Below are 15112 nucleotides of genomic sequence, written 5' to 3' on the forward strand. Positions count from 1 at the left end.
CTACATGCTTGAAAGAGAGTAGAAAGAAGTACACACTTATCTAGTTCAACCCCCTTTCTTAGACCATGGTATAGTTATGTCAGCGCCATCAAACTTGCCAACAACCACCAAGCCCCCAGAAACCGCCGAGGACCATCCCCAACATGCACCCGACATCCATTTCGTGGCCTTGTACTTGTACATGGGTAATGACAATAAAGTTGAATCTTATCTAATCTGATCTAAAACTTCCATCACAAGATCCAGCATTTTTCAAAATTCTATTATGGTTAGGTGTCAACTCTCACAGCTCTTGGTTAAGGGAGAGCAAAACTGAAAAATGATATTAGAGCAGAACTCAAAGAGGAGTTGAACTTCAGCTGCTCTTGAAACAGAGCTGCACTTTACACCTTGACTACCCTCTCCATGTTGTCCCTGATTTCTTCTGTTTCAAAAAGAAAATACAGCCCTTCAAAATACAATCCAACAGTCAAATATGTTCACTACAAAACATATCTGCAATTTGCAGTTTCGTTGCATAGGAATGTTTTAAGAGACAGGGTGACAAGTAAGCTAAAATAGTAATTTGTAAGAGTGCAGTGATACACAGCTGTTAAACCCCTGTTCTGCCCCTTGTGTTTTAATGATGCTGTATTGACAATAGATTGACAATGTTTAACAAAGTCCAAAAAGCTGCAGGGTTGTGACACAGCTATGTGATATATACGATTTCAAATAAATGATCACAAAGAAGTTATCTTTTGTTTATGATTTCAGTGAGTTATGGTGCTGTGCTGATCATGTTTAATAGATTAGACTAGAAACATAAAACCCCGTATGACATAATTATTTATCTGGTGCAGTACCTGCATGATAAGGATTATGGTCAGACAGTTCTATTGTATCAACCATGGCTTAAACAGAGACACGGCTCTGCTACTTCAGGCAGTTACACTCTGGTTTGTATGCGAATGTGTTTTTGAGAACAAAGCGCCATCTAATGGTGACAGTGCAAATCAAGGAATAGCTGTTTAATGGATATGTTTACTATGGAATCTAGAGACTTTCTTATGCACCAGGAGAAGGGGGACTGTTGGAATCTAGCTGGAAACTGAAAGCCAGCTGAAAGGCATTCAGCTGAGAAGAGCAATTCTGACTGGCTGCATCTGTAAGTTTGCCTGCATGCTGGATCTGTCAGGGAGTGGTCAGTGAAGATCCCATGAGTGTGGAGGTGTGAACCCAATTAAAGAGTCAGTAGTCTGAGGCAGTAGAACTGTCCACTTCAGGGAGCTCAGGTGTGGGAGAAACAGAGTCAGACTGGAATGGTAAACAGTATCGAGGGATCAGGCAGGGAGGGCAAGGCAGGTTCTTCATGGATTTTCCTGTATTTGACTGCATTCTTCCATCCCTCATTTCTTACCAGTCTCCCTGTGCCTGCTGTTCAGAAGCACCCCCACAGCATGATGCTGCCACCACCATTTTTGACTCCAAGAAAACTGTCATATGCCTTTGGTCAAGAGTGGCTTCTGTCTTGCCCCTCTGTAATAAAGGCATGATTATGGATTGCTACAGAGATGGCTGTCTGTCCAGTAGGTTCTCCCATCTTTGCACAGAACATTTGGAGCTCTTTTAGTGACCATTGGGTTCTTTCTCACCTCCCTGATCAAGGTTCTTGGCCTAGATGTCCAGAAGGCAGACTCTCATAAGGGTCAGTGCCAAGGGTCTTCCATTTCAAAATTACTGAGGTCACTGTGGTCCTGGGAAATCATTTTATATCCTTCCCCTGATCTATTCCTTGCGACAGTGTAATTGTGGAGGTCTCCAGCTAGTTCCTTGGACTTCATGGCTTGGTCTTTGTCCTGACAATGCAATATAAACTATGGATGCTTACAGACCTAGATGTGTACCTTTCCAAACTATGTCCAATCAATTCAGTTTGCAATAGGTGCACTCCAGCTGAGTCCTAGACACATCTGAAGGAAAATTATAGCAAACAAAATGCACCTGACCAGAAATTGGAGTGACACAGCAAAGGGTCTGAATACTTTTGAGAGTAAGGCATTTCAGGTTTAGAATTTGAATACTTCACATCACTATGACTGCATGTCCACTACTTTGATATGATGGCACAATTTGGGATGACTGTGATTCAGTGGGTAGAGCAGTGTCTCCCAACCGGAGGTTCGAATCTCAGTGCCTGCAGTCCACATGTTGAAGTGTCCTAGGGCAAAACACTGAACTCCCAAGTTGCCCCCGATGGTTAGAGCCATCGGTTGAGTTAGTGCCACAGATGGCTGCCTCGGTTCTGTACCAGAAACAAATTCCTTGTGTGTAATGTCGTGGCTCGAGTGTGGTGCCAACTAAATTAATTCAGACAAACCATCCCAATTTACAAGATCATTTAATATTACAATTATTCTGAATATAGTAGTATTTAAACACATAATCGTGTAGGCAGGGAAACAGATAACAGAGATCAGAGAACAGAGACTCTCCTCCTGCAATGTGATGGATAAAGCATAAGAAGATTGTCAGAGTACCAGTCAGTCAAGCCATTTGATGTCGGTCCCGAGTCGGTTCCCCTGTCAACCCCCAGTCAGTCGTCGTTTCGCCCCGGCCCTCCGAGGCTGGGCTTGTGGTACACTGTTCACGGTAGCATGGTCATCCTCTCTCTCTCTTCTTCTGCTCTAACCCAGCCTTTATCTGCTCATACTCACACAGCCCTGCATGGCCGAACCCATGAAGACGCGGTCCCATGCCAGCTACCCACACACATCTTCTTCCTAGCATTGTCTAAACTGTCCAATACCTGAACCTCTGGGTCGCATTGACCTAGCGCACATTTCCTTTTTCTAAATCTGAACAGCACATGAACAGTTCACGTAAGGCTACAGCTACAATATATCCATTCCCTATCAGAGGAGGAAGTCACTCAGGATGTTGACCCATAGGCTAAACAAGGGGGACACAGCCGAAGATATTCCTGCTTGAGCAAGAGAAGAGAAACAGATCAAGCTTCCGTACACACTGAGCTCAGCCTTACATCCTTACACAGCTAACCCAAATAATATCTATATGAACTACATACTGTTCTATTACATATCACCTCTGGAGCCTTATTTTATTGCTAACCACTACAGTAACATACTTGGCCAAATAAAGGTCCTAGTAGTTGTTAAATGCATAAATACTGATCCTGTGCACAACTATATGCTCTTACAACGAGCCTGACCACAACAATAAATCTGTCCATGCAAATTCTCAGTCAATAAATTTACAAAGTAATGGAATTCCACTGCATATAAGAGATGTCTGGATCATCTTCAATTTTTAATAGTTAGATAATGGATTTGACTTCCCCTGTGTGTGCTGGAATTCCTGTTACTTTGTGTAATATCTGAATTATATTAGGAGCGAGTACAAGCACAACAAAAATCTGCAGGTGAAAGTACAAGAACATTCTGCACACTACCTAGTATCATTGTAACACCTTACTCTTGAAGGTGAAGCTGCATTTGAGCCTCAGACAAACTTTGGAGTGGGTTTTTGAATAAAACAAATGTTTGTCCCTCATTTTTTGCAATTCATTCATGTTCCAGGTGGAAAGATTCAGGGTCAATGTGGAGAGTAGGACAAGTGACAAAAACCACAATCTATTTTCATGTACACAGGTTACCCTATCAGTATTGTTTTAACACCAACTTAAAAATCCTGAACTATTCATTTAATATAGAAAGTCACTTTCGGCTTTTCCCGTTTAGGGGTCGCCACAGCGAATCATCACACTGATGACTCGCATGTTGTCATTTGGCACGTGTTTTACGCTGGATGCCCTTCCTGACGCAACCCTGATTCAAACCCGGGCTGCAGCGGCGAGAGCGCTGCGCCTTAACCATTAGCCTACCAAGGACAGCTGAACTATTCCTTTAATATACCCTTTCATTTTTTGCACATTTTACAAGTGCACTTTTTTCAATCTCATTATAAATTTACAACAGTAAAATCAGCAAAAAATAAAGGTGGGAATTCTTTCTGAAGTTACTGTACAGTATAGGGTTATAGATCACAGTGAATTCTGCTAAATTGATTGGTCAAAGCTACTGAGAAAATGTTGTAGGCTAATATTAAGCACATAGGAACAAGGCAGACTATTAACTTAGAGGATATGTTTCAGAGCGAGGTAAACTTTTCAGGTAGCTTAGAAAACAATGCCCTTTCCACCACACTGACTGTGTGGTGGAAAGGGCACAGGTTCCACTTTTTCTGGCCCCTAATAAATTATTCGCTCCTGACTGAAACAGGAGGGAATAATATGCCCCACCCAGATTAAGAACAAACAAACAAATCAGGATGGAGAAAAAGGGTCCCATCGATCTCTCAGTACTGTCTGTTTTCTTTAAATTCATGACTTAATATAATCACTCCGATGGCAGTGAGTCACTTCCTGCTCCAAGCGCCTTTAAATTTATTTTGTTTACAATGAATATGTTGGAGAACACACCTGCTGTCAAGCAGATTTGAGATAATGGATGTTGCGTTGGGACTTTCACAGAACCAGCAGGTCCAGGATCAGGTGGAATTGTCAACAAAGTTAATCGGCTAACCTGTTAATCCACGTAGGCCACCCATTTGCTATGCACTCAGTCCCATATTTGAACTTTGACCCTCAGCTCTGCTTTTTGGCTCCATCTGTAGGTGGTATACTTCACAGCCACATTCCCATATGTGGTCCTATTTATCTACCTGATTCGGGGTATCACTCTTCATGGTGCCATCAATGGTGTTAAATACATGTTCACACCCAAGGTAAGATTGTGTTAGAGAATTTGCAATAGGCACACAGACAAGGATAATTCTTTTAGATTGCTTGGTTGACTGTGTACTGGGGTTTGTTAACATTTTTTAATACAAAGCTATTGTGTATCATCCCAATATTTGAAAAGACAGTAAAGTAAGATTAATTTGTCTGAGAACCCCCTCAGAACTGTAAAAAAATAATGAATTTAAATAAAATATAAAATAAAAAAGTATTATGGATTCTTAAAAAGTAATGTTTTGTGTGTGTACATGTGTATGTGCATGCCTTCTTTTAGATGGAACAGCTTGCCAACCCTACTACATGGATCAATGCAGCCACTCAGATTTTTTTCTCTCTGGGTTTGGGCTTTGGATCACTCATAGCTTTTGCCAGCTACAACCAGTACAACAACAACATTGAGTTCCAGGCCATCATTGTCTCCCTCATCAACAGTGGAACTTCCATTTTTGCCAGCTTTGTCACCTTTGCTATCTATGGGTTTAAGGCCACTATCAACTATGAGAACTGCCTGGAGAGGTGTGTGTTTTGTGCTAATGTTTGTATGTTAAACCTGTGCATATGCCTGTGAATCTGCATGCAAGCACCTTTAAACTGTACACAAATACTGTGTATATGTATAGCCCAGAGCTGCAAGTACTTTTGTACTGTACTTACAGTACTTTTGTTTGTGTGTGAAGTTAAGGGTGGATAAAATGATTCCTGGAATTTTATTATTAAATTACAATTTAGAGATGACAGAGTCCTGGGACTTAAGCCAGTTGATCTGTGTTGGGACCACTGTGAACAGATTTAGTTTAGTTTAACTTTAGTTAAATAAGTAGCTTCATTGTTTGTTGTGCCCATTTCAAACAGCAGTTATGTATGAATCTTGGACCCTTTCATACAAGACTGCTGTCACCCTGCTTGTTATCAGAGACTTGCACTGAATTACATTTTCTGTCTTTGTCATTGATTTGGGTAAATGATGTTTAAATCATATCAGTGAATACTTTTCTGCTGACTGGTTTACACATAGACCCCTGATATCATGATTTTCTGATGTGATACTGAACTATACTGCCCAATGAAAATAAACAATGCAAGTGATGAAGGATATTGGAAGTGCTTCATACTCTGAGTGAAGGTCAGGATTATTGTATTTTATTTTTCATTCATTTCAACAGCCATTTTGTTTTTCTCTCCAGGACACGCTTACTGCTGCTGAATGCCTTCAATCTAGCAGAGGACAGTGTTACCATTGACAGTGTCTTTGAGTGGATTGAGAAGCTAAACACAACATATCCGCAGCAATTTGATATAATTGCCAACAAACTGGAAAACTGTGACCTGGAGAGTGAGCTAAACACTGTATGTTCCTCACCAGTACCCGTCTTACAGTGGTACACACTTAAAGAGCTATCGTTTACAGACAATTATTTCACATACAGTGTATGAGAGAAAAGCAAATAGAAATAACTAAATGTGAACATTGCAATAAATAATATAAGGTTGCCTAATTACTGGAGAAAATCCAGTGCTTGCTAAACTGTTTTTTGCATGTGAAAAAGAAAATTAAAACATTTATTGCTTCTAATAAAGAAGTACAGAGATAGACTAGACAGAACAAAAGAAGGACTGAACTAGACCAGGGGTTCCCAAACCTTTCCAGATCAAGACCCAAAAGAGAAATTTGGTCTCTCTCTGGGACCCAAATATACAACAATACATCATGATTTCCCACAACATCTGTATTTGTAAACTACCATTGATAAACACAACAAACCTTGAATTTAAAATATAGCCTATATGAAATATATAGTATTTATTTCATTGTAAAAGTATATATTGAGGTCATAGTTAAAGGTGGTGTTGTACTGGACGACATCCAGAATATATTATATAATCCTTCTCCTAACATACAAAGCCCTTAATGACAAGCCTCCATCATATCTTAAAGTCCATTACAACACCACCTGGGGGCAACTGTGGTTCAGTGGGTAGAGCAGTCATCTCCCAGCCGGAGGGTTGGAGGTTCGAATCACAGTGCCTGCATCCACATGTTGAAGTGTTCTTGAGTAAGGCACTGAAACCCCACGTTTCCCCCAATGGTTAGAACCATTGGTGTGAATTGGGGCCGCAGATGGCTGCCTTGGATCTGTACTGGAAACAAATTCCTTGTGTGTGCAACATGCTTGGCCAAATAAAGTTATTATCCTTATCCTTTGACTATGTAATAAACATATAATTGAATGTTTTAGGACAATTTAAAAACTGAAACATTTTGAGCATCATAAACACAGATGTTAAGGTGGAAGTCTTTCACTGACATGAATACAATTGTACAGGAGTACCTAATAAAGCGTATATACAATAGATGCTGCATTGGGGCTTTTGAGATGTGTCTCACCCACCGCCATATTGCCAGGGGTGGTCTGGCTGTTTTTGCCAGATTTAATAGTGGAGCATCATTGTGCTGCGTTTGGATGTTGTAATATAAAAAAATGCCATAACAAAACTACAGGGAATAACATTTCACATGTAAGAGGTTATCTTACAATATTTTATTTTTATAAATGTGATGAATTTGATGTGTTACAATAATTAAGTTCACTAGTCCTTTATATAGACTGCTGATACTAAATTAATCTCGCTAAAGATCAGCTCAAAAAAGTAATAAACCAGCAAAGCCAAGCAGACAGTGTATAACCTTTATGGATCATTTACAATGTGTTAACTTACACTATACATTTAAACTGTCCTGACCACATGGCCAGAATCCCCAACTTCATTGTTCACACTGTATGTTCACTCAGCGGGGCACGATGTGTGTGCTCACACTAGACATTTAAACAGAACCCTGGAACACATGTGTTCATTGACAACTCTAAAGGAAAAACAGTCTAACCTTTATCCATTTTACTTTTTACAGCTGATGAACAGCTGTAAAAAGTAAAAAGCTGATGAACAGTTGTAAAATCTGCTGTCAGTATTTCTCCTGTAGCTGCAGATCATGATGTTTTGATGAGACATTATGCAGTTTTGCACTGCCAGAGCTCGATTAGCCTCATCCATATACAGTTTATAAACATATTATATGCAGTCAATGGCGCCATTTCAGTTGATTCTCTCCTCAACATGTGCTATCTCTTCTGTGCCGTATTATTTTGTTGTCTTTGTACTAATGCAAGTGCACTGAACTAACTTCAGACCATGGATCTGCAACACAGCCGACCAGATTTCTGACATGCCAGAAATCCATTCCAGAGGTCAAGAGTCAGATCGCTGGTCAGCCGGGTCATAAAACTGGGATAAAACTACAACTGATCGGGCCGAAATTTGACCCAACTCAGAAAGTGGTTGGGCGTGACTGAATCTGGTGTAAAATCGTGCCAAATCTGTAGAGAGTCTGCTTGGCTCAAGACACTGGAAGTAATATTTTTCAATGGAATATATCACTATATGAGTTATTGTGTTAAGTAGCCTTAGATTGTCTAAATTAAACCGTTTCACGATGATAACATAACATATCACAACCCGTACCGAATCAGCACTGTTGCGGGTATTTAATGATCTTGTGTTGACTGTGGATGAATATTGCTATTCTGATTCTCTTAGATCTTTTGGCTGCTTTTGACACAGTAGACCATCGTATTTTGTTGTCCCGTCTGCAGCACTCTGTAGGACTTCATGGTGGTGTTCTTAAATGGTTTGAATCATCTTTGTCTGCTAGGAGTTTTTCTGTACATATTGACGAGTTCTCTTCTTCTGTTGTTCCTTTGAACTGTGGTGTTCCTCAGGGATCCATACTTGGGCCAGTCCTCTTTTCTTTGTATTTACTTTCCCTTGGATCGATTTTTATGAAATATGGGTTGTATTTTCATTGTTATGTGGATGATATTCAAATTTATTTGCCATTGAATGTCAAGAAGAGCAACTCATTTCAGACCTTGATGGACTGGCTGAGGGACATTAAGACTTGGTTATCATATAATTTCTTACATATTAATGAAAGTATAACAGAATGTGTTGTAATTGGTAACTCTGGTGTCACTGGTTCTGATATTCCTAGCTCTTTGGCCTCCTACCTGAGGCCTCATGTAAGAAATCTTGGGATGGTATTTGATGGTGCTCTTAAGCTGGACGAACAGATAAAATCTGTGGTTAAAGCTAGCTTCTTTCAATTGAGACTTCTGGCTAAGGTTAAACACTTTCTTTCTTTTAGTGATTTTGAAAAGGCAATTCATGCCTTTATTAGCACTAGACTAGATTATTGTAACGCACTGTATACTGGCATTTCTCAAGGCTTATTGTCCCGACTACAGTTGGTCCAAAATGCAGCAGCTCGTCTTTTAACTAAGTCACTCCAGTCCTGGCCTCTCTACATTGGCTTCCTGTTTGTTTTCGGATTGATTTTAAATTGTTGATGTTCGTCTATAAGGCTGTACATGGTCTAGCAGCTTCATATATTGCTGAGCTGATGCGTTTTTATACTCCAGAAAGGACACTTAGGTCTTCGAACCAGTTGTTCCTGGAAGTAGCGAAGTCCAGATGGAAACATTGGGGAGACTGAGCTTTTTCAGTTCGGGCTTTTGGGGAGACTAAGCTTTTTCAGTTCGGGCTCCTATACTGTGGAATGGTCTGCCACGGGAGATTAGATCTGCTCCGAACCTGTCTGTTTTTAAATCACTTCTTAAAACGCATCGCTGCACAGTGGAACGGTGCACCACCACTCCTGAGTCTGCTAAATCTTCCTGCAGGTTTTTTGCAGTCAAATGGGGGTTTTGATTTGTCTTTCTGACCAGCATACGAGCAGTTCTGTCCGAGAGTTTTCTTGGTCTTCCAGATCTCATCTTGACCTCCACAGTTCCCCTGATCTGCCATCTCTTAATTACATTTCTTACTGTGGAAACTGCAAGCTGACAACGCTTTGCTATCTTCTTGTAGCCTTCTCCTGCATTGTGGGCATCAATAACTTTCATTTTCAGGGTCTTACACAGCTGCTTAGAGGAACCCATGGTTGCTGGGTGTCCGCAAGTGTGTGCACAAGGTTTGAAGAGTCAAGGTATTTGTACAGCTTTGAAATTGGCATTTACCAATGACAGCTGTTGCTGTGCATCAGATCTAACGAGCTGATTAAGGTCTGATACCTTGTGAGAGACTTTGAGACTCTGGAACTCTTAGGGTGCCCAAACTTTTGCACCATGCCATAATAATGTTTTTATTTTTTATTTTTGTTCAATTTATGGCATAAGAAGTAACTATGCATCACTGTTTGCTGAAAATATTGTGCATTTTTTCCATTTCCAAGAGAAACTGTGTTAACATCTGTTCAAATAAAAAATCACCAAAATCTGTTATTTATCAAGGGGTGCCTAAACTTTTGCATAAGACTGTAAATAAATTTTGCTTGCTTCCTTGTCTCTGTATTGAAACCTTAAAAGCACACAGATTTGCATAAGGTGTGTATAGGTTCCAGAAAAGCACACCGAAAGACAAAGACAGGAGCAGTGAGGAGAAAGGATGCCGAGCCCAGTGACAGACAATGTGTTTGAAAGAAGTACTGTAGTTATCCCGTTAGCTTTAACATTTCCATACCATGTGTGCATACTCAGTGCCACTGGCAGATTGTATAGCTTATAAATGCAGCTGTGAGTCATTTCTTGCACACAACTGTAAGACTGCTTTATCAGAATATATAACTGTTAACCTGCAACTCTGCACAACCCTTCCAAAACATAACCTACTGTGTATAAAAAATGTATGTAAATAAAGTGAAATAAATTGAGGAAAATATGAACATTTCACTAGAAATGTAATGAAAAAAGACAATTGCGTAGCCGGCCAAAATATACATTTCATCTTTTACCTTTAGTGTTTGTTGTAATTATGTATTATGGCAGCAAGGTTACAATGCATGGGGTGGGCAGGATGGTTACTTTTTAATAATTACAAAGTGTATGTTCTATATTATAGAAATATTTTGTTACACTTCAAAAGATGACGTGTTTTGATATGAAAATCAGCATTTTTAATTTAACCAAACATCCTGTATCATAAATGCAGCTCTGAGGTTTGTAACAAACCAAACAGTTGTAAAATCAGCTGTAAATTCAGTGTGCTATGTTAATTTTAGTGTGGATAGACCTCCTGCCCTCATATACATACATGCATAGGAGGCACAGCCTCTCTCCTGGGAACATGGTGGCAACTTTGACATGTCAGTGTAATAGACAATGCGGCATCTAGTGTATATATCTATGGTTGGTGCTAATTAGCTGTGGGTTAGCATTGTCTTGTTCACCATTTTGAGTCAACAGTAAGGTGGTTCCACATTAACTTCTGATCAATGAATCTTAGTTTCAAACACTGCAAACTTTGGGAGAAATTTGTGGAAGTCTTCTGTTGCTGCTAACTCACTTCAGCTAATCCCAGTTACTGTAAATCAGTATAGTAATAGAAGTGTTAAAAAATATGGTTGTAGCCTTCTGTCTCTATTAAAAAATAACATTCCAGTGATTTACAAGCATCCAGTAGCACTGTCCATATTTTATTAGCAGAAAAAACAAGAATATCAGCAAAGAATGTAAGGAAAGAAAGAGCAAAGTGAAAAGCATGTGCATTGTCAGAAAGCAGGAAGTAGACCTTAAAGCCCATTTCAGTTCTCATTCCAGTCAAACTTTGTTTTCTCTCTTTCAGGCAGTAGAGGGAACAGGTCTGGCCTTCATTGTATACAGTGAGGCCATTAAGTACATGCCATTACCCCAGCTGTGGTCGGTATTGTACTTCATCATGCTTCTGCTGTTAGGATTGGGCAGCATGCTGGGCAACATCACTGCTATCATCACTCCGCTACAAGATTTCAAGGTTGCATCCCGCATGAGCAACGAGTTGTTTAGTGGTAAGATCCAGGCTAAAGAAAACTGAATATATATATAAAATCCCCACTTGCCCCACTTCGGAGCAGTCTTATTCCTTTCTTTCAGCTCGGGTCCTCTATGTCTGATTGGTGAAACACAGTCATGTGGTAGATCCACCAGCTGCATTTCTCTGGCAAAAATAAAGTATATATAATGTGTAGAATAAATGGTTAGAAAAGTAACGAGTTGAGTAGTCGAATGTAGCGGAGTAAGAGTAGCGTTTCTTGTGTCTAGAATGTAATACCAACTAAATTAATTTCAGACAAATCATCCCAATTTAAGTAATCATTTAATATTACAATTATTCTGAACAGGGTAGTAGTTAAATAGGTAAACTGGTAGTTAGGGAACAGAGAACAGAATCACTCCTCCTGCAATGCAATAGATACAGTATTAAATAAGAAGATTGTCACAGAGTCAGTCAGTCTTGGTCAGGGGTCTAGTCAGTCAGAGTCCCCTACCCAGGCCTGGGTCCCAAAGAGCACTGGTACTTTCACGGTAAACACTCTATTCCATTACATAATCCATATTAACATGTAAATTAAACCACTACAATACCGCACCTGATGTTGACTTGTGCAATTGGCTTGAAGTTGGCCTCTAGGGTTGTTTTCCACATTCCCATTGAGTTCTTGATGAAGGCTCTTAGGGTCCTGTTGATGTTGTACAGTTCCAAGCATTCCAGGATCCATGTGTGAGGCATTGAGTCATAGGCTTTCTTGTAGTCAATCCAGGCAGTGCACAGGTTGGTATGCCTAGTCTTGCAGTCTCGAGTGACTACTTTGTCAACCAGTAGCTGGTGCTTTGCTCCTCTGGTGTTACTACCAATACCTTTCTGGGCCCTGCTCATGTATTGAGCCATGTGCCTGCCCATCTTAGCTGCTATGATGCCTGACAGGAGCTTCCATGTTGTGCAGAGGCAGGTTATTGGGCGATAGTTAGATGATACTGCTCCCTTCTGAGGGTCCTTCAGGATCAGGACTGTCCAGCCTTAAGTTAACCACTCAGGGTGGGTTCCATCCATTAGTAGCTGGTTCATTTGTCCTGAACAGGTGCTCATAGAGTGAAGTTAGCTTCTTTAACCAGTAGGCGTAGATCATGTCAAGGCCTGGTACTGTTCAGCTTTTCATACGTGAGACCCTCTTTTGGTCTCAGTGTCAATGTCTGCCATTGTGATGATTATTGGGTCTTGTTCAGGGAGGTTGCTGTGGTCTGCTCTCAGGTCCACCAGCCACTGGGCATTGTTGTTATGTGATGCCTCCTTCTCCCCTATGCTCTTCCAGAATTCTTCAACCTCTGGGCTTGGTGGGTCTGCTCTCACGTTATGACCCTGCCTCTGTTAGGGTCTCTCTCAAGCCAGGGGGCAAGAGAGAGATAAGAAGGACCCAAACTGCAGTGTGACAGTTTAGACAAATAGAGAAAGTTTTATTAACACAACTAAAACAGGGGAAAACTGATGGTGGTAATGGCTAAGAGTCAGGAATGACAGTCCAGTTCACAGGGGAGCATGTGGAGACAGGCTGACCCAGTGGAGTGGTGCGAGGAAGAGGAGTTACTGGAGGTGGATAGTGGCGGCTGTGTCGAGCGGCGAGCGAGATGGTTGCTGTAGGAAGACTGGCCCAGAAGAGATGGTGCCAGCGTGGAGAGCTGCTGGTGGGTGATGACCGAGTCGAGTGGTGAGTGAGACGGTTGCTATAGGAAGGCTGGCCCAGATGGAATGGTGCCGGTGTAACAGGATCAGAGGTAACAAAGCAGGAGCTGCTGCATTGTAGCTTGCATGGTCATCAACGTCAACAAACCGGCGGAGACTGAGTGAGAACTTAGAGTTTAAGTATGCCAGCTCATAATCAGTGTGATTAGCCACAGTTGAGAGGATTCCAGAAATGGCGGTGTTTGCGGGAGAGGGGGAGAGAAACAGGGAGAGAGGCAGGGAGTGTATCGCAACCCTGACAGCCACTGAGAGTACACCCTGGATGGGGCACGGGGGAACATCTCCTGGCTTCAACTTCTCTGGTGTACCTCTTCAATCGGGTGGCCAGGGCTGTGAGCCTTTGCTTGGCAATCTCTAAGGCCTCGGGTATGTATAGTGTGGTGTACTTCTTAGGTACCCCTTTCTTCATCACACCTTTCTGTAATTCCAATAGCTGGCTAACTTCTCTCCTTGTTGCCTTGATCTTGGTCTCCAACCTCCTTCTCCATGGAGGATACTGCTCCTTGTGGCCTTTGTTGAACTTATAGCCTAGCATCTCAAGTATCAAAGTTGCTGTGGTGTATATGAGCTTGTTGTCACTATTTATATTCATGTCTGCTTCCTAGTGCAGCATATAATATGTTGCTATGCAGAGAATGTTAAAACCTAAATTGTAAATTAGAGTATCAGTGACTGAGTGCTGTATTTTGCTTGCAGGATTAGTGTGTTTATTTTGTCTGCTGCTTGGCTTGGGCTTCACCACCTCATCGGGGAATTACTGGTTCACCATGTTCAATGATTACGGAGCCACTTTGTCCCTACTGGTTGTTGTTCTCATTGAGGTCATAACAGTCAGTTACATCTACGGAATTAAAAGGTTCGTGTATTTGTGTGCAGTACCGTAGTACCTGCATTTATATGCCTTCACTTTAGCTTTTGTTTTGGCTGTTTAGTGGCTAGTGTGTAAGTATATCAAGAAGCAATGCCTTTTCAAACATTGTAAAATATTACATTATCTGCTCGCTTTAGGTTTGAAAAAGACATAGAAGACATGCTCGGTCATCGTCCCAACTGGTACTGGAAGATCATGTGGGCAGGAACCAGTCCCCTTCTCCTTATTGTTCTCCTCATCTCCTACATCATCAACTATATCCAGGGAGGGGCACCAACATACCAAGCATGGAACATAGAGCTGGTTAGTGTTGGCTTCATTTCTTCTCCATTATGATGTATTGTACATGTAGGTTTTCAGTCTCCAAGCTGGTGCAAACGTATGCATACATAGGGTTAAACTTGGCTATAGCCATCCAGAGCTAAGTTCCACTTCCTGATGTCCAAATCACAGTCACTCTGCATTGTCTTGTCGTGGCTCGAGTGTGATATCAACTAAATTAATTCAGACGAACCGTCCCAATTTAAAGGATCATTTAATATTACAATTATTCTGAATAGAGTAGTATTTAAACACATAATCTTGTAGTTAGGGAACAGAGAACAGAGATCAGAGAACAGAGACTCTCCTCTTGCAATGGAATAGATAAAGCATAAGAAGATTGTCAGAGCACCAGTCAGTCAAGTAATTTGATGCCGGTCCCGAGTCAGTTCCCCTGTCAACCCCCAGTCAGTCGTCGTTTCCCCCCGGGCCTCCGAGGCTGGGCTTGTGGTACACTGTTCATGGTAGCATGGTCATCCTGTCTCCCCCTTCTTCTGCTCTAACCCAGCTTTTTA

At 41.2% G+C, this 15112-nt stretch overlaps 1 protein-coding gene across 1 annotated transcript in view; it reads left to right on the forward strand.

The window, feature by feature from the left end:
- Positions 1-15112, forward strand: part of slc6a20 (solute carrier family 6 member 20) — an 82805-nt gene that overhangs the window by 50796 nt on the left and 16897 nt on the right. Inside the window, exons 5-10 of the mRNA XM_020620672.1 lie at positions 4675-4785; positions 5073-5314; positions 5983-6145; positions 11474-11675; positions 14102-14261; positions 14414-14579. Coding sequence (XP_020476328.1) covers positions 4675-4785; positions 5073-5314; positions 5983-6145; positions 11474-11675; positions 14102-14261; positions 14414-14579 — 1044 coding nt within the window. The remainder of the gene's footprint in view (positions 1-4674; positions 4786-5072; positions 5315-5982; positions 6146-11473; positions 11676-14101; positions 14262-14413; positions 14580-15112) is intronic.

This window comes from Monopterus albus, unplaced genomic scaffold (genome assembly GCF_001952655.1).
Source record: "Monopterus albus unplaced genomic scaffold, M_albus_1.0 scaffold245.1, whole genome shotgun sequence".
Lineage (NCBI taxonomy): Eukaryota > Metazoa > Chordata > Actinopteri > Synbranchiformes > Synbranchidae > Monopterus > Monopterus albus.